We start from the raw sequence: 20,610 nt of genomic DNA, 5'->3' as shown, positions 1-20,610 counted from the left end.
AAAGCAAAGTTGCCATTTTAACGTGTGCTACCCAATATGTCAAAACGCAAACACTGGTCTCTGATGAGAAAAAGCCAACACTACCTGTAGCACAGCAGTGCTGAACTATTCAAATGCTGTGACTGCATTCAGAAATAATGCTAAACCAGAGTTTATTGTCATGGGCATAGCTGTCAACTTACAGATTTGAAAATAAGGGACCATCAGCCTCGAAAATAAGGGATCAGCAGCCAAAAGAAGGGATCAACAATTACTTTGATAAAATACATATTTTGTTGCATGCAAATGGCTTTAGATACCTATTAGGTCCATAAATTACCATATAGCATATATTCAACACAAAAAAGCAACAATTTGTTGTTGACAAAGGACAGCTGGACATAGAAAGGACCTCATTACCTTTAGTAGCTTATTTAAGGGACATCATCAATAAGGGACAGCAGCGGGACATGGCGCTGGGATAAGGGACTGTCCCGCCAAATAAGGGACGCTTGACGGCTATGGTCATGGGGATGAGCTGCCAAGAATCTTTGCTCTCCCTCCTCTCCTTCCTTCACTCATGGGGAGAGGAAATTAGAAGCTTCCAATTGAGATCAGTTTGCTGTTTGAGTGCAAACCACAGTTTGCTGGGTTCGGGCACAATGGCGAGCTTTGACTAGCGGTCAAATGCAACTACAGTCGTACCTTGGTTCTCAAACGCCTTGTGACTTGAACGTTTTGGCTCCCGAACGTCACAAAGGCAGAAGTGAGTGTTCTGGTTTGCGAAAGTTCTTCGGAACCTGAGTGTCCGACGCGGGTTCCGATTGGCTGCAGGAACTTCCTGCAGCCAATCGGAAGCTGTGCCTTGGTTTTCGAATATTTTCGGAAGTCAAACGGACTTCCGGAATGGATTCCATTTGAGAACCAAGGTATGACCGTAAAAGCTCCTGATTTCCCCTTACAGATGAAGGGAGGCGAGGAAGCAGTACATAAGCCCTGGGCTTATGACTGCTCTCTGCGCATAATGTTGACATATGATTTAATTTTGCATCTGAAAGCAGCCAGTATGTATCTGGCAATAACATCAAGAATTTGTATGGGTCAGCACAATGCAGTAACTCCCTCTCCCGAAGTATGTGTTTGAAATATTGAGGATTCGTATTCTATGTAAACGTCTGCAATTTTAAAATATTCTCTTTATTAGATGCCCGAATCCTGTGCTGGCATTTGCAAGGGAGAAGCGGAGTATGTGGGTGCTTAACCCTTGCTCTGCCCTTCCATTTTTCTTGACAACCACTTTCCCTCCCATCCAAACTGCAAGAGTGTGACCTGGGTGTTGTGTAATAATCAACCAGTAATCTCTTTTAATTTTCATGTGGCTTTTACTGTATTACAATTGTGTTTTTTTTTAAAGAATATTTATTAAAGTTTTCAATAGTAATACAATAAAAAGAAAAAGGAAAAAATAACAAAAATACAAAAATAAAGATAATTAAAAACACATAAAGTTTCCATTACTTATTTTCCATTAACTTATTTCCCAGACCTCCTCATACCTCCCTTTTTTGTATTCCAATTCAAATTGTTAGTTCAGCAAATCCTTATCAATAAATTTTAACCTATTTCTAAGCCTCCCCCCCCATATTCTCTTAAAGCATTACAGCTGGAAACCACTTAATTTCTATCCAACATCATTCTAACATTCATTAATTTTGCAATATTTCTCTAAATAGTCTTTAAATTTCTTCCAATCTTCTTCCGCCGACTCTTCTCCCTGGTCTCGGATTCTGCCAGTCATTTCTGCCAATCCCATATAGTCCATCACCTTCATCTGCCATTCTTCCAGAGTGGGTAGATCCTGTGTCTTCCAGTACTTTGCAATGAGTATTCTTGCTGCTGTTGTAGCATACATAAAAAATGTTCTATCCTTCTTTAACACCAATTGGCTGACCATGCCCAGGAGAAAGGCCTCTGGTTTCTTCAGGAAGGTATATTTAAATACCTTTTTCATTTCATTATAAATCATTTCCCAGAAAGCCTTAATCCTTGGGCACGTCCACCAAAGGTGAAAGAATGTACCCACTGTATTACAGTTGTTGTTGACTGCTTTGGGTTTTTTAAAAATGAAATTGTGGTATGCAAATTATTATTTTTATAAATAAACAAGACTATTATTTGTGGGTCATAGGAATTCATTCATTTATTTATTTTTCTTTTCAAAATATAGTCTGGCCCCCCACAAGGTCTGAGGGACAGTGGACCGGCCCTCTGCTGAAAAAGTTTGCTGATCCCTGCTCTAACCACTACCCCACAGTGGCTGTTTCAGGGCTTAGACAAGGCCACCAGACAGGAGGGCAGTTGCCATTTGCTTGCCTTCTCCTTTCATACGTAAAAGGCAGAGTTGCGAGGGTCAGATTTTAGCATTGAAAGGGATGAACGGGTAAAGGGGAGCTAAACTTCCCCTTCCGCAGCCTTAACTTCCCTTCTCAGCTCACTTCCAGTACGAGAGGCAGACTGGCAAAAAAAGCAGGAGGGGAAAGAGTTCAGGCAGAGCATTTGGGTGAGGTAAAGCGAGGCAGAGAAGGGTTTAGTTCCCTCGCTTGCGTGCCCTTATAGATGCTAAAATTAGACACCCCCACCTGCTTTGAAAACATGAGCAGGGCTGTCAAGTGAGCAAGCAAATACGGTTCCCGCCATTGTGTCTAGCCGACCCCTGTGATATGTGAAGTGCTTTGAGCAATCCTAAATAATTGTACAGTGGTATCTCGGGTTAAGTACTTATTTCGTTCCGGAGGTCTGTTCTTAACCTGAAACTGTTCTTAACCTGAAGCACCAGTTTAGCTAATGGGGCCTCCTGCTGCTGCTGCACCTCCGGAGCACGATTTCTGTTCTTATCCTGAAGCAAAGTTCTTAACCCGAGGTACTATTTCTGGGTTAGCGAAGTCTGTAACCTGCAGCGTCTGTAACCCGAGGTACCAATGTACTATTATTCCCCACTTGCTGTTAACATTCAGCTGCAAAATGTGGGTATTATGTCCAGGGCTAGTGGGGTTTTTTTGCTTTCTGTTGTTGCAGGAATTACGTTTCAAATTCTCGACAGGGATCTATCAAGGCGAACAGGTGGAGACTTCCATGGGGGGAAGGAATTGTTTCCTGTGGGCTTTATCTCTGTAGCTTTATTGATGGCGTGACTCCACATCTAGGCCCCTAATCCGACCCCTTCCCCTATTTGAAGCTAGACAGCGTCACGGTGTGAAATTCTAGGCAGTCCAGAAATGGAGTTACTAATAAACAGGATGCTGGGGCTACCTTCACTATAGGGCAGCAAAGGCCACCCTATAATTAGAAGGGAGCATTGCTTGACGGTGACGCAGAAGTCACGTAATCCCACATGGAGCCCCTTATTCCGAATTGCTTTTCTTTTCTAAAACTGATCTCCAGGGAAGAGCAGTGGTGTTAGTCATACTCAAGAGTAGACCCATTGAAAGTAATGAACACAACTAACTTAGGCCCATTACTTGCATGAACACAACTAACTTAGGCCCATTACTTGCATGAACACAACTAACTTAGGCCCATTAATTGCACTGGGTCTAACCAGGGTGGATTTGATTGAAATCAAATCAGTTTAAATCACAATTTAAATCACAATTTAATTCACTTGTCAGTAAGACTTGATTTAATTTTTTTTTTTTAACAGAAAGACTCATTCTTGCTGGTACAGTGGTACCTCTGGTTACAGACACTTCAGGTTACAAACTCTCCTAACCCAGAAATAGTACCTCGGGTTAAGAACTTTGTTTCAGGATGAGAATAGAAATTGCGGCCCAGCGGCAGCAGGAGGCCCCGTTAGCTAAGGTGGTGCTTCAGGTTAAGAACAGTTTCAGGTTAAGAACGGACCTCTGGAATGAATTAAGTTCTTAACTAGAGGTACCACTGTATAATCTTAATATTTACAACCAGATGAAGGTTTCATTTTTGGAATAATAGATTTTTAGAGTAGGTTTTACAGTTATATCAAAAATTACTGATTTGGTTATACTATTGGAAATGCATAGACAGATAATTATGAAATTATTGTGAGGTTTAATAAGTTAACTGTTTATATTTGGACAACTTTTCTGCTGTACTTTATTGGAAGGAGAAAAACAATTAATTTCTTTCATAACAATTTATTTAATTAAAGCAATAACATTATAGCATATTTATCCATGTTTGTTAACTGATGTGGTTAAACTTAAAAAAACCAAAACAACTTAGACTGAGTTTTAGCACACATGAAAAACTTAAAACCAATCCTTATTTCCTGATGAATAGCCTTTGGACTATAATGTAACTTAACAGAAAACTATCTTTAGAATATTTTTTCCTCCAGAAGCATTTTCTTTTAGAAGTCCAATTTAAATCAAAATAATCTAATTTAAATGGGACGCGGGTGGCGCTGTGGTCTAAACCACTGAGCCTAGCGCTTGCCGATCGGAAGGTCGGTGGTTTGAATCCCCGCGACGGGGTGAACTCCCGTTGCTCGGTCCCTGCTCCTGCCAACCCAGCAGTTGGAAAGCACATAGAAGTGCAAGTAGATAAATAGGTACCACTCCTGCAGGAAGGTAAACAGCGTTTCCGTGCGCTGCTCTGGTTCGCTAGAAGCGGCTTAGTCATGCTGGCCACATGACCCGGAAAAACTGTCTACAGACAAATGCCGGCTCCCACAGCCAGTAAAGTGAGATGAGCGCCACAACCCCAGAGTCGTCCATGACTGGACTTAACAGTCAGGGGTCCCTTTACCTTTTTAATCTAATTTAAATCCAAATAATCCAATTTAAATTTTAAAAATCTGATTTTTTAGATTTTATTTTTTTTTAATCATTGATTTTTACCCACCCTGCGTCTAACCAGTCATGTCCCGTTTTTTGGTCTGGCACTTTGGCGCGATTCAGCTGGCCGGAGCGCCAGAACAAAAGGCCCTCAGGTTTTTTTTGGGGTTTCATGCTCTTGCCTGAGGCGTCCCGATTTTGATCCGCGGGATATTGGAGGGTATGTTGCTCTGAGTGGAACTTTGTTGGACGCAGCACTCTCTGTTGCTGTTTACACGAGACGGAAACGATGCTACCAATGTCACGTTTCAAGAACACAAAATTATTTATGGATGTGTCGCTCCAGAAACTGAGGCCGCATTCACACCAATGCATTTAAAGCACTTGAAAGAGACATGACATTCCCCCCTAAGAATTCTGGGATCTGTAGTTTGCTAAGAGAGTTGTTATGAGGCCCAGAGTTCCCTGTGAAGATGGTTGTTCAGCCATTCTGAAATCCAAAGCAGGACGACAGTCTCCTAACAACTCTCAGCACCCTTACCGAAACACAGAAAGAACCTTAATTTTCCCTGTATAAGACGTGGTTTTTTAAATTTAAAAAAATCATGTTTAAAATTGGGGGTCATCTTATACGAGGATAGTGCATGGGGTGCAATTTGGCGTGTTCTTGTTGGCTGAGGCAAGGGCTGGTGTTGATTGGGTGTCGCTATGGCAACAGGGTGGGCGATTGGCGTCTTCTCCCGGCGCGGGGACGGGTGGCTTTTGGGACACATGCTAGTGGCAGCGATTTTCAGCATAAAAAGCTCAACAACTTTTCTTAATTTGGAGTCCCCGAAACCGGAGTCTTATACACGGAAAAATACGGGACTTCTTTATGCAGCACGTAGTTCAACTATGGAACTCGCTGCTACAGGATACCATGAGAGCCGCCAACCTAGGTGAATTAAAAAGAGGATTATGGGAAGCCTTAATAAAATCTTATTTAAAGAGGATTAGACAAATTCATGGAGGACTGTCAATGGCTACCAGCCATGATGGCTGCACTCTGCGCCCACAGTTGGAGGCAGTGATGCTTCTGAGTACCAGTTGCTGGAAACCACAGGAAGGGAGAATGGTCTTGTGTTCGAATCCTGCTTGCTGGTTCCCCACAGGCATCTGGTTGGCCACTGTGAGAACAGAATGCTGGACAAGATGAGTCCCTCACCTGATCCTGCAGGGCTCTTAGGTTCTCATCATCATCATCTTATTTGTATGCGACCTTTCCATAGTTGAAACATGACAAGATTTACAGTGGTACCTCTGGTTACAAACTTAATTTGTTCTGGAAGTCCGTTCTTATTATTTTTTGAATTTATATACAGTGGTACCTCGGGTTAAGTACTTAATTCGTTCCGGAGGTCCGTTCTTAACCTGAAACTGTTCTTAACCTGAGGTACCACTTTAGCTAATGGGGCCTCCCGCTGCCGCCACACGATTTCTGTTCTCATCCTGAGGTAAAGTTCTTAACCCGAGGTACTACTTCTGTGTTAGCGGAGTCTGTAAGTGTTTGTAACCCGAGGTGTTTGCAACCCGAGGTACCACTGTACATAATTACAAACATAACAGAAGTCATAAACAATAAATAAAACACATCAAAAAGCACACAACCAAATGGAAACAATTTCCACGTACATCATAAGATCTGAAACTAAAAATACAACAATAACATCAATAGCAGCAACAACCTCTCCCCCGTAAACAATACTCCAGCCCAAGAATCTGTTCAACAGCCTCAGCTTTTGTAGCTGGAGTCAGTCAGCACTCCACTCTCCCAGGCCAGATGGGAAAGGGCCAGCAAGGCAGAGTGCAGGTCTTCCAGGACTCACAGCCGAGATGGTCTCATTTAAAACAACACAGAGAAAAATTTAAAAACAATTTAAAAGCAGCTGCAAGCCAGGCGGAAAGAGGCAAGGGCAGGGTCCTTCAGACCCTCAGCAGGCCGTCCTCCCTGCTTATGTGCATGATGTGCTACTGTTACTAACCGCCATTGAAAAGGCATAGGATCTCGAATGGAAACTGACCACAGGGGAACAATCTGATACATAGTTAGATTATTGGCCCATTCAACCCAGTATTCTAGATTTGAGCTCCTCCTTTTTATTATGATTTGTGCACTCGATGCTGTCAGGGTGGTTATACATGACCCCTCATCCAGTATTATTTGCGCCTGCAAACGTTTTATTTATTTCTTTTAAAAAAATTTACATACTACTAATTCACAAACAAGCTCTCAAAGCGGTTCACGACGACTGTACACGAAACCGTACAATACAAAACCAGTAAGTTAACTTATCAGTAAGTTAAAAATCAGAGAAATGACATAGCTACGGTGGATGTGTTCTTAATTGCCTGTATAAGACTGATAGAAAAGTTTTCAGCAGGTGTTAAAAGTTGGGGTGGTCTCACGGCTCCATTTCTAGTCAGTGCATGTCCTGTAGCTTCCTGCTGAAATCCTGCCACTATTCATACCGCAAATGCTGTGGGTTTTTATTTTAGTTGTCCTGCTTTTATTGTGATTTGGCTTCTTCAGACAGCAATAGTATGATAGCACTGGGCAAGCATTGCAGGGCAACTAAGATAAAGATAAAAAAAGGACCCCAGGCCGGTTAAGTCCAGTCAAAGGCAACTATGGGGTTGTGGCGCTCATCTCGCTTTCAGGCCGAGGGAACCGGCATTTGTCCACAGACAGCTTTCCGGGTCATGTGGCCCACATGACTAAACCGCTTCTGGCACAACGAGATACCGTGACGAAAGCCAGAGTGCACGGAAATGCCATTTAGCTTCCCGCCGCCGCAGTACCTATTTATCTACTTGCACTGGCGTGCTTTCAAACTGCTAGGTTGGCAGGAGCTGGGACAGCAATGGGAGCTCACCCCATCACGGGGATTCAAACCGCCGACCTTCCGATCGGCAAGCCCAAGAGGCTCAGCTGTTTAGCTTCCCGCCGCCGCAGTACCTATTTATCTACTTGCACTGGTGTGCTTTCAAACCGCTAGGTTGGCAGGAGCTGGGACAGCAATGGGAGCTCAACCCATCACAGGGATTCAAACCATCGACCTTCCGATCGGCAAGCCCAAGAGGCTCAGTGGTTTAGCCAACATCCCTGCTAATAAAGAAGAAAGAGCCACCAATACATTTTTACGTCAAGAACATTTCAAACAGCAAATGGGACTTACTGCACTGCAGTATAATTTGTACTGCTCAAGTGTAGCTGGCTCAGACCCCATATATTGGAATGAAATGGATTGCTTCTCCTCTGGGTTTTACAATTTGCGCCGTGAGCCAAGTTCTTAGGAGCATTTATCAAACCAAATGAAGAGAAGATGAAAGAATTGGATGGAAAGGGCGATCTAATTAAACAGATGATACATATGAGCATCTAAATGCTGATTGGCGGATGCTTTCATGAGGCCGGATCATGGGATATCATGTCATAATTTCCAATTCACTTCCAGCTCAGTTTTTTTTTAAGTACAGTATTCACTGGCTGAATCCTGGTTGACCTTGCTGCACTGCAAGGAACAGAACGAGACTACCAAAAAGTGTCCTGGGACAGGCATTGGGGGGTGGTTTAGTATTGAAGAGCGCCTCCAGATTTATTCTGATTTGCTTGCAGGGAGGTTAGATGACATTGCATCAAAGCAGGTGTTATCTCACACTCCCCCCTGCCACTTTCCTTATTGCAAAAAGTCCGTTCTTTGGGGCAAGCGGGTTTGTTATGTGAGGCCTCCCAATCAATTATAATTTTGCAACCTGAATTTGCCAGGATGTGGCTGAATCTCACTGGAAGATAGCGACAGTCTTGAAGTACCATATAGCAGTTAAGATTGACAACTTTCGTACAGGCCCGTCCCCTGTGTCTTGAACACTAACCTGTATATTATTATTATTTATCATTATTATCAGTTTCACAATAGAATTATGGGGGAGGGAGGGTGTCCTCCAAGCATCTATATTGGAACTAATGCTTTTTCACATGTTTATAAATGGTGAAATTGGGGATAACAGACATGGTATCCTCTGCTGGTGTTGGACCACAACTCTCATAATTTCTGAACATTAGCTATGTTGTCTGGGGCTGATGGCTGGAGTCTGGAAACATCTGCAGAGCATCACATTTGTTACCTGCGAGCCATAACCTGGTTGCATTTGCTGATGATATCAAAGCTAGCAAATTTTGAAATTTGAAAGGAACAGCTTTCCCCGCCTTCAAATAAATGGGTGAATTAAAAATTGAAATGTAGGTGAATTGTCGTGAGTCCTGGGTGCTTCAAGTTTCTGGGTGCAAATCTGTGGTTTTAGGAACGGAAATCTGAGCTGTTGACAATACCTGACTTTGTGTTTCATGGTGAAATGCGAAATCCCACAATGGAATCTGAACTTTGCAGCTGGGAATTGCACGTGACTTGACATTCCAGCAGTTGCGAGCTTCTGAAATGTGTGGCTTGCATCTGTCCTTCCGAATGCACCCCTTCCTGGTTCATTTTAGCTAGAAAATGATCTGACCTTTTTGCTATAAGGGGTATTTTCATAGCCTTGCTTAATTCTTTCATCCATCCTTGTTTACTTCTGGGGAATGTTGTTTGCTTATGCAGTTAAGCCTGTTGCTAGAGATTGGCTTCTCTCTGTATGTGTGAAAGCTGAAGGGCCAAAGTCTAGAAAGGGAGTGGTGAGTTATGTTAAGTGGAGGTTTTTGTGTGTGAATATTGGAGAGGAGGCAAGCATTTTCATTCTCTCAGCAAGTTCAGCATACCTAAGAACTTGGCAAAAATAAATAAATGTAAAGAGTTTGGGTTGGAGGAGTGCGAAACTGCCCTTCTTTCTTGGACCACCAGTCTCTAGAATGGACATACAGTGGTACCTTGGTTCTCAAACGCCTTGGTTCTCAAACAACGTGGAACCCAAACACTGCAAACTCGGAAGTACGTGTTCTGGTTTGCGAACTTTTTTCAGAAGCCGAATGTGCTCCGTTTTGAGTGTTATGCTGAGGTCTGTCTGATTTTGCTGTTCATTTTGCGTTTTTGCTTTTGTGGCTCTTTGTTTTGTTTTTTTGGCTGTGTGAACCCAGTTCAGCTACCGACTGATTGATTGTGTGACTGCAGTACATTGTTTATTGCTTTCATTTATGGATCAATGGTATCGTTAGATAGTAAAATTCATGTTAAATTGCTGTTTTAGGGGTTGTTTTTAAAAGTCTGGAACGGATTAATCCGTTTTGCATTACAGTGGTACCTCGCAAGACGAATGCCTCGCAAGACGAAAAATGCGCAAGACGAAAGAGTTTTCCGTTTTTTGAGTTGTTCCGCAAGACGAATTTCCTTATGGGCTTGCTTCGCAAGACGAAACGTCTTGCGAGTTCTTGCGAGTTTGTTTCCTTTTTCTTAAAGCCGCTAAGCCGTTAATAGCCGCTAAGCCGCTAATAGCCGTGCTTCGCAAGACGAAAAAACCGCAAGACGAAGAGACTCGCGGAACGGATTAATTTCGTATTGCGAGGCACCACTGTACTTTCTATGGAAAAGCGTGCCCTGGTATTGTAACGCTTTGGTTTTGGAACTGACTTCCGGAACAAATTAAGTTTGAGAACCAAGGTACCACTGTCATCAGTCCAGACTGAAAAAAATGATAGGGAAAGCTGATTGTCCCCCAGCCGACCACTCCATTGTCCAAAATGAAAGGATGCCCCCCCCAACCATACTTTTTAATAGCCTGGCTGTGGATGTGGAACAATAAGGGCTTGCCTAATGGACCATTCAGCCGGTCTGCATTTAAAACTTCCTTGGAATGCAAGTCACATTCTGCCCAAGCTGGGGTCCAGAGACAGTTTTGCTCACTCTCACCCTTAGCACGTGTGACTCTGAGACGATTTGGAAAGTTGGTGCTCTGGAGGAAGGAGGAGGAGGAGGAGGGATGGGTGGTTCTGTCAATTTTGGTTCTTCTTAGCTTCTCGTTTTTCCAATGTTTAGCTTACCGCACTTCCACATCGGTTTGCAGTATATTTTTTTAAGGCCTTGTGAAAATTCCACACCGGTTTGCGAAATTCTTTCTTTAAAGGCCTTCTGAAAATGAGTGAACAAACAAATAAGTAGTAAAGTACAAATAAATAGTACAGTGTATGCATTTTTCTACATGTTAATGCAGCTGGAGACTGTACTTGGTGGGGCAATGCAGCCAGATGGGTGGGGTGTAAATAAAATAATAATAATAATTCAGGGTAATTCAGGGAAGTGCCAATTTTAAAGTACAGTGGTACCTCGGGTTACAAACCCCTCAGGTTACAAACTCTTTGGGTTATAGACTCCACTAACCTGGCAGTAGTGCCTCGAGTTAAGAACTTTACCTCAGGATGAGAACGGAAATTGTGTGGCGGCACCGGGAGGCCCCATTAGCTAAAGTAGTACCTCAGGTTAAGAACAGTTTCAGGTTAAGAACGGACCTCTGGAACGAATTAAGTTCGTAACCAGAGGTATCACTGCATGGCCTTTTTGTTTGTGTTTGGTCTACGAACACTTAGGACGTGCAAGCTGAATCAAATCTCTCCCCCATCTCTAAGAAAGAGACAGGCTGCCTTTTTGGGGTGTCTGGGAGAGCATGGAAGGGGGAAGAGTGGGGCATAAATTTAATGAATAAAACCAGAGATTGAAGGACCTCGGCCTCCGTCACAGCCTCCGATCGTTTCCCTTGAGCAGGGACCCACGATGACGTCCGGCTCTATTGCCTGTTTAATATAATGGTTAATTCTCTGCTGGCAGGCAGTCAGGACTGTAGGGCATCCACAGAGCTTTGCAGCTTTCCACAGCAGGCCAGTTAAGCTGGGCTGGCACTGGGATCCCAGCTGCCGGGCATTCTTGCCTACATAGCTGGGATTCCTTGCCTTCCTTACCCCTTCAGCGCATTTTGCGGTTTTTCCCCCTTTCTTTCTCCAGGAGGGCCCTGGGAGATCTCTGGGTTGCAGGGGTTTAAAAACCAGCTGGGCAACATGAGGACACCCTCAGCTGCTGACAGGAGCTGCGGGTGGAGTGGGGTGGGCAAGGAACAGCAGCAGCACCCCAATTTGTTAACTGACGGACGTCCCTGCAGGGGATACCCTTTAATCCCGCTGAGGCTTTAATATGAGCCAGAGTTTAGCCCCATAACATGTTTTTAATGTTTAGAGTTCAACCCAAGGCCACCATTTCAGGTTTAAGTAGATTTCAGTGGTGGGTTGGTGGGAGACTCATAGCAAAGTTCAGTGGTCTGCTCTTGGGTATATATTCGTGGTTTCTCTGCACGGTTCAATTTCCCCCTCCTTATCAGTAATAATGATGATGGTATAATAGAATCATCATCATCATCATCAACAACAACAACAACAACAACAACAACAACAACAGTATTCTACCTCTTCTCCAACCTGCTCTTGGACATATTCACAGCTTTTACACTTTTTAAAAAACATTATTATTATTACTACAGTGGAACCTCGGAAGCCGAACGCCTTTGAACTCAGACGTTTCGGCTCCCGAGTGATCGAAACCCGGAAGTGATTGTTCCGGTTTCCGAACAATTTTCAGAAGCCGAACATCTGGGGCAGCTTCCAATTGGCTGCAGGAGCATCCTGCAGCCAATCAGAAGCTGCACCTTGGTTTTTGAACTGTTCCGGGAGTCGAACAGACTCCTGGAACGGATTAAATTCGAAAACCAAGGTACTACTGTATTATTAACATTTCTTTCCTACCTTTCATTTAGGATACATATAGCTCCAGATTCTCTCTCCCTCACTCTTGCAATTTATCCTCACAACAACCCTGTGAGGTAGATTAGGTTGGGCACAGTGATAGTTGGTAGCCCAAACTTCAACCAATGAGCTTCAGAGCTGACACGGGATTTTTAAAGGTCTTTGTTGGGGTTGCTGACTTACAGTTTTCAGCGTTATAGGTTCTCCAGAGAAGAATCACATTAAGGACAGTGTTCTGCCTTCTGCTTCCTCTGAAATATGGAATGGAGAACCTGTGGCTCCCAGATGTTTGCTTCCAACTCCCATCAGCTGCAGCCAACATAGTAAAGGACGATGGAAGTTGAAGTCCAGCAATACACCCCTGCTTTAAACAGACCCAAACAACACTAAAGGAAAGCATTTTTTGTACATGGGATGAGTGCATCTCCATCACTGCTTGATACCATTGCATACCCGGGATCATTTGTTATTTGTTTGCATGCTTATTAGGGTCGCCATATGCCCAGAATTTCCTGGACATAGTCGGAGTACGGCAGTCGGAAGCAGAGTCCAGGTGGAAATTGCTGAAATGTCTGGGGGAAATCCGGACATCTAGATTTTGCTGAAGTTCCTTGAAAATTGCTCAAAAGCTTTATTATTATTTTTTGAAATTTTGCAAAACAAAAATAGAGAAATGAGAAGCTTAACGACTTTGGCCAAAAAGAAAAAAAGCTCAACAATTTTTGCGTCCAGATTTTCACTTTTTGAAATATATGGGAACACTAATGTTTATAAACCACATTTCCACATAAAATATTGCAAGGCGGCATCCGACTGAAAAACACACAGGGCTGTGTTAAAAACAACAAGAATGGCAGATGTCAGTTTAACCCGAGGGAAACGGAAGGTGTGGGTGACTTCTTGGTTGGGGTGGCACTCCAAATTTTCCATAGCCCCTCAACCCCCTCTTGATCCATACCCATGGGAGATGTCCCATAGAATTGTAGAGTTGGAAGGATCCCTGAAGCTCATCTGGTCCAACCAGTTCAAACTATTTGCCTTACTAACCCAGATTTGACTATATTGACTGTTATTTGCTCTCCAGGGTTTGGGGCAGGATCTTTCCCCCCCAGGTCTGAGACCTTCTGCGTGCAAACATCTGCCCTACTGTGTACTATATAATAGGTCCATCTTTTAGAGAGAGCAGTCGTTGTCGAAGGTCTGAAAATTTCCCGGCCCTGGAGTGTGGCAGTTTCTCCCGATTCTTCTACTAGATATGGGATTCCTCCTCCTCGTTGAATCCGAAGGGGGTGTCCCCGATCAATGCCTTGATTCATCCCCCTTTTCCCTTTCACTTTGGCACCCCCTTGCCCCACGGCCTGTCAGCTGCTGTTTACTAGCCTTAGATCAAGGCAGCTGTTAGGACATTCCAGCAAAGGATTGTGGGAGCAGCTGGCCTACAGCCCTTTCACCCCCACCCACCCCCACTTCACCCACCACCCCCAACCTACTGGTCAAGAAACAGCAGGAGGGGAGTGTGGCCTGGGTTCCTAGGAAACAGATTTGGATTCCTGCGACTGTTTCTTAGGGAAGCTGCGCCGAGTTAGTGGAGTGTTTATTTGGAACATTTCCCCCTCACAATATGAGAACGTCTTATGAAGGAACGTTCTTTGAAATGCCCCGTGTCTTGTAGAGTGTGCATACTCTTGATTATTAAGCATTTTGAGTCACTCGTTAACTGGAAATGTTCTGGCCTCTGCCTTTGAGCCAGTTGCCCACACATTTTGGGGAGAATGCGTTTCCAGAAACAGAGGTACCGATGGTGCTTCAGGATGGTTTGTTTATTGAGCATTCTTCCTGATTCATTTGCAGGAAGAGATTAGACAACTGTTCGCTATTTAACGAACATTCGTTCCGATTTATTTATTTTTTTGTGGGGTGGTTAGATGATGTTGCATCACAGCAAGTGTCAATGGGCCGTGTGTCTCGATGCCTTTCCCTTTCCCCTTATTGCGAAAAGTCTGTATTTTGGGTGGGTGGGTTTGTTGCGTGAGACCTCCCAGTCAGCCATAATTGCACGACCTGAATCTGCTAAGTCTGTAATTCAAAGCAATGACAGCCTCAGGCCTGTATGGATGCCACAGCACCGAGGACTTAAAATTGAGGGGCTGATTACTTTAAAAAATAATGACCAGGAGTGGTAAAATCTGTGTGTGTGTGTGTGTGTGTGTTAATTCTTTGCCTCAAACCTTTCACAGTCTGGATCCTTCTCCCTCCAGTGGTGATTCTTTTCCTGAGGAAGAAGGTTCCCATTTTGTGGGAATTAACTGGCCTGCAGCCAAATACGTGACTAGGCTAGTCAGATGAAAATGTCATACAAATGGTGTAGAAATATTGGTTCTGAAGCAAGTGTTTCGAACTGCCCTCTGGGGGCTGAGGTGCACAGAGCCCAGAAATGCCTACTCAGATATATTTGAATTTTGATTCAGATAGATAGATAGATAGATAGATAGATAGATAGATAGATAGATGATAGATAGGTTATAGAGTGCAGTGATGGGATGGGGAGGTGTAGAAACAGACCCCAAGAAGTACAAGAAATATTTAGGGAGAAAGAAGCTACCTCAGGATGGGACCCTCAGACCATTGAAGACTGAGCATGCTAAGTGTCCACAGAAAGTCATTGAGAAGAAGAAGAAAAAGACAGATAATCTGGTGGAATGGGAGTGGAATGAAGTATCCTGGAATGGGGCCTGGCTGACTGGCTGGTACCCTGAACTGGAGTTCCCCGCTTTGCCTCATTTTATTTTGCTTGTCATCACTTTGATGTTGAAACGGCTTGATCAGGGCCTCTGGCAAAGGTCCAGTTGTATTACTCAAGTACCTTTAAACTGCTCATGACGTAAATCAATAGGGTTGGGGTGCCCACCAGTTGATGAATCAAATGTTGTCAATTGACTGTCCTTTAATGACCACGGTCAACTATTATCAAATAATCTGAGGCTGCTGTCGAGTAGATACTGGTTCAGTGTTTTAATTTCATTGCTTAATTGCATCTGACAGCATATGGGGGGGGGGCTCTTTCCTCCCCAGTTTTCTGCAGGTTCCTCTTGTTCTGCACTATTAGCACAAAACTAGATATTACTAGCAAAAAGGTGTGTTTCTGAATCCCAATGACAACTTTGTTTATGGGGAAAATAGCTTTGTTGGTGGCTGCGGGTGGGGGAAGGACCCGTTTAGAGCAGAGATGAGGATGGAGAGTGGGGAGGCCATGGGGTTTATGGTCTGGAGAAGGGAGTGTGAGGAGAGGCCTGAGGGCCATTTCCTTCTTCCTGCGCATGGTCTGAAAAAGACACATTGTGTGGAAGCCTTGCTGAAGCGAAGTACAGGTCTGGGCCTAGCCAGTACCTGGGTGAATATCCACCTGGGAGCCCAAGGCTGACTTGGGCAATGGGAGAAAGGCTGTATATAAATGCAATTAAAGAAAAAGAAAAAACCCAGTTGCCTCACGAAACACTTCCTCTCATCTTGGGTTCCAGGTATATACTTACCCTTACAAATACAGAGTGGGGGAAATGGCAGGTGGAGACAGAGCTAAGTGCCGCCTTCTCCCCAGAATTGCTTTCATAAAGCAACAATTGGGACTTAAAATTATTCATTTGCTTGTAATACCTGTTTTGGCCGTTGGCCGTTTTATAGCTGCTATTTTGCACGTTTCATTTCTGTAATTATACCTTTTTTCAAAACGTGTCTCCTTGCTCTGCCCTTGAAGCTCCAAGACCAATATCACTCTGACCAATATCAATCTGACCCAGTCTTCCACTTGCTTGCCTTTTTACTTACAACTCCTGAAGGGGGGGGGGGGTACTAGCTGCCAGCTTCTTCCTCTGTAGTCTCAGTGTTGCATTTGTAGAACTCAACAGGGTGGAGGATGGGACACACCTAGAATTAGTTGGCTCCTGTCGGTCCTCTAGCCACTTTACCTGTCCCAATGGGCACCAGCCAACGCTGTCTTAAACCATGGTTCGTCATTGGCTTATGAATCATGGCTTGCTAGGTACATTCAGCTAAGTTTTATGCGGGTGGCACTGTGGTTTAAACCACTGAGTCTCTTGGGCTTGCTGATCAGAAGGTCAGCAGTTTGAATCCCATGATGGGGTGAGCTCCTGTTGCTCTGTCCCAGCTTCTGCCAGCCTAGCAGTTTGAAAGCACTCCAGTGCAAGTAGATAAATAGGTACCTCCAGCGGGAAGGTAAACAGCGTTAACGTGCGCACTGGTTTCCGCCATGGTATCTCGTTGCGCCAGTAGCAGTTTAGTCTTGCTGGCTACTTGACCTGGAAAGCTCTCTGTGGACAAACACCGCCTCCCTTGGCCTGAAAGCACCATGAGTGCTGCAATCCCATACAGTGGTACCTTGGTTAAGAACTTAATTTGTTCTGGAGGTCTGAAACTGTTCTTAGCCTGAGGTACCACTTTAGCTAATGGGGCCTCCCGCTGCCGCCGCGCTGCTGCTACACGATTTCTGTTCTCATCCTGAAGCAAAGTTCTTAACCTGAGATACTATTTCTGGGTTAGCGGAGTCTGTAACCTGAACAAAGTAATTAGCAAAGTAGCCTAAACAAAGTAATTTCGTTGTCCCCGAGAGGGGGCAATGACAATAAAGATATTATTATTATTATTATTATTATTATTATTATTATTATTAAGCGTCTGCAATCTGAAGCGTCTGTAACCTGAGGTACCACTGTAGTTGCCTTTGACTGGGCTTAACCGTCCAGAGGTCCTTTACCTTTACTTAGAGCGGGCTCATTAAAATTAACAATTACAGCCAAGTTAGGTTCATTGATTTCAGTGGGTCTCCTCTAGGGGAAATCCGATGGGTCTGGATTCGGACATCACACAAAACCAAGCTTAATTGCGGCTTCTCGGTTTGTTTCTCTTGTAGAGTGAGACAAGAGTGACTGGGCAGTGTACAGTGGTGCCCCGCAAGACGAATGCCTCACAAGACGAAAAACTCGCTAGACGAAAGAGTTTTCCGTTTTTGAGGTGCTTCGCAAGACGAATTTCCCTATGGGCTTGCTTTGCAAGACAAAAACGTCTTGCGAGTTCTTGCGAGTTTCCCCCCTTTCCCCCTTTTTTCTAAGCCGCTAAGACGCTAATAGCGCTAAGCCGCTAATGGCCGTGCTTCGCAAGACGAAAACACCGCTAGACGAAGAGACTCGTGGAACGAATTATTTTCGCCTTGCAAGGCACCACTGTACTGCTCATTTGCAATGAACAATGGTCAGCCAGCAGCCCCAGTTCTAATAAATAGTGGCATTGTTTGACCCCACTGGAACATATCTCCTCAATTGCTGACCTAGTCACCAATTGAGTTACTTTTTTTTTTTTAGTCTGGTCAAACACTCGTTCCTGTAAATCAGCCTTGGGGTCTCCCAAATGCACCGAGTTCACTCAACCACAAATTTGGCATCTGGCCTTTCTGCCTGCAATAATCACGTGTTTTGCTGCTGTCAGTGTGTCAGCGCCAGTCCACTTCTGGCCTGAATAGGGAAGCCAGGACAATGGCAGGATGCTGGTGACTCCTGAGCATGGAATGTGTGCTATTCACTAGCACAGAGAAAGTGCCTGACCCTCGGAAGAGGAGGGTTGCCCATTCATGTTGAGTCACCTTGCTGTCGTACTCCGCTATCTGTGCGAGACCCGCATGTGGTTAACTGCTGTTATCTACTTTTTTTGCAAACAAGGCATGAAGACTCAACTGTCGGTGTAATCATCGCAGAGCCCAGAGAGCATGGTGGGACTTGCAGCGCTTTGCTTGCTGCTCTCGGCGTCCCTCGGTACCTCGGAGTTGGAAGAACACTTTGATCCAGGTGAGTTGGATCCAGGTGAGATAGGCTGTGACCTGTTGGTTGAGGAGCGGGAAACTGGAGGGTTCCTCAGTGAGGTGCTGAAATGTGGTGCAGAAGGAGCACTGAGCTTACAGGATTTTATTGGGCAGAAGTGATGGAGATATGAAGGTCGGGCGAGAGGGCAAGGCCAAGTATAAGATGGAGAGCAAAGCAAGTGAAAAGGAACTCAGGGCAAGGTTTTTAGGGGGCCGTTGCCAAACTGCCATCTGTTGGGCCTTTCTTCTACGTTGGTTAATCCCCAACATAGTTTTGTCCGATGCTTCTATCCTATTTCCGATGCACAGATGTGAGAGCTGTTGGTTGCTCATGAAACCAAAATGGCGCCATCTTTGGACACAAGAGGGAGGAGAAAGCTCTGGAAGCAGCCTAATGGGGAATGAGCACCCTCAGTGGCCATGGAATGTGTGTGTCTGGGGAGACGAAATGGAGTATCTCAGAGAAGGGCATTGCTGACTGAATGGAACACTAAGGATACTATCTATCTATCATCTACGGATAGGTAGCCATGTTGGTCTGCCATAGTCAAAACAAAACAAATTTCCTTCCAGTAGCACCTTAAAGACCAACTAAGTTAGTTCTTGGTATGAGCTTTCGTGTGCATGCACACTGTGTATCTGAAGAAGTGTGCATGCACACGAAAGCTCATACCAAGAACTAACTTAGTTGGTCTTTAAGGTGCTACTGGAAGGAAATTTGTTTTGTTTTATCTATCATCTGTCTGTCTGTCTGTCTGTCTGTCTGTGTCTGTCTGTCTGTCATCTGTCTGTCTGTTTCCTGCAGATCAGGACTGGGGAACCTGTGGCCCTCCAGATGTTGTTGAACTCCAGTTCCTATCGGCCCTAGCCAGCCTGGCAAATGGACAGCAGTTGTAGTCCAATGACATCTAAAGGGCCAAAGATTCCCCATCCTCTCTGCCCGTGAAATAAGCTTCACCTTCACATCTTGCAGCAGTGGATTCTACATTATGCAACGAAGTTTTCCTTGCTGTTATTGTCTGTTCTGAATTATCTGTTTCATTCTGTACCCCAAAATTCTAGCATCACCAGAGGAGATTTAAGAAATTAAAAAAGAACCTCTAGCCGCTTTCTCCACACCCTTCATAATATTATCAACTTCTAACATATCATATTTTTTAATATATTTTTTTGGTAAACTAAAAATCCCCAAGTGCTTTAGCCCAGGCATGTGCAACAGGTAGATCGTGATCTACCAGTAGATCACTAGACGTCTGTGGTAGATCACTGGCTCCCCACAAAGAAGCTAAAACAACTTTGGCTCCCCTGAAAAAACAGCCCCCTGTACCCCCCAGACTTTGGGCCTGGACTTTGACCTGGACAAAAAAAAGGGGGTAGTTCACTGCCAGTTTATGACTCTGTGAGTAGATCGCAGTCTCTTGGGAGCTGGCCAGCCTGTTCTTCAGTCCAGCCTTATTATTTTGGTTAGCTTACCCTTTTCTGCCTCTTTCACCAACCCTGTGATTTCCCCTTTGAAATGGAGCGTCAGCACAGCATATAGGATTCCAAAATGGGACTGCATCATCATACATAATATATGAAGGGCAGCATTATGATGCTGGCAGTTTTATCCTCTCTGTCTTCCCTAATCACCCCTAGCATGGAATTTGCCCCTTTGGCTGTATTCCAGAGTATCACAAAGTGTTCCAGGCAACGGAACATTGAGCTGAAAGCTTGCAGAACATTAACAGAATGTTAAAACTTAGCGTGTCTCTAGAAATGTACATCCTTGGGTTTTTTTAAAAAGCGTCCACCTCTTGTGTGTGAAATTAGAGCACCCTCTGGTGGAAGTCGTTGACATCCAGTACTAAGTGTTCTGCTTTTTGTAGGTAGGATAATAAAAATGGTAAAAAAGGTAAAGGACCCCTGGACAGTTAATTCCAGTCAAAGGGGACTATGGGGGTGCGGCGCTCATCTCACTTTCAGGCCGAGGGAGCCAGCGTTTGTCCATAGACAGCTTTCCGGGTCATGTGGCCGGAAACCGCTTCTGGCACAATGGGACACCGTGATGGAAACCAGAGCGCACGGAAATGCCGTTTACCTTCCTGCCGCAGCAGTACCTATTCATCTACTTTCGCTGGTGTGCTTTCAAACTGCTAGGTTGGCAGGAAGTTGGGACAGAGCAATGGGAGCTCACTCCATTGTGGGGATTCAAACCG

General features: G+C 44.4%; 1 protein-coding gene across 4 annotated transcripts in view; it reads left to right on the top strand.

The window, feature by feature from the left end:
- DDR1 (discoidin domain receptor tyrosine kinase 1) overlaps nt 1-20,610 on the top strand; it is a 98,221-nt gene that overhangs the window by 47,911 nt on the left and 29,700 nt on the right. For all 4 annotated transcript variants that reach the window (XM_081901571.1, XM_081901570.1, XM_081901569.1 and 1 more), the window contains exon 2: nt 18,273-18,398. In XM_081901571.1, coding sequence (XP_081757697.1) covers nt 18,320-18,398 — 79 coding nt within the window. In that variant the 5' untranslated portion in view covers nt 18,273-18,319. The remainder of the gene's footprint in view (nt 1-18,272; nt 18,399-20,610) is intronic.

The sequence above is a fragment of the Podarcis melisellensis genome (genome assembly GCF_964234715.1).
Source record: "Podarcis melisellensis genome assembly, chromosome: 2".
Taxonomy (NCBI): Eukaryota; Metazoa; Chordata; class Lepidosauria; order Squamata; family Lacertidae; genus Podarcis; species Podarcis melisellensis.
Note: the sequence above shows the minus strand (reverse complement) of the source record. Positions and strands in the feature narration are given on the sequence as shown.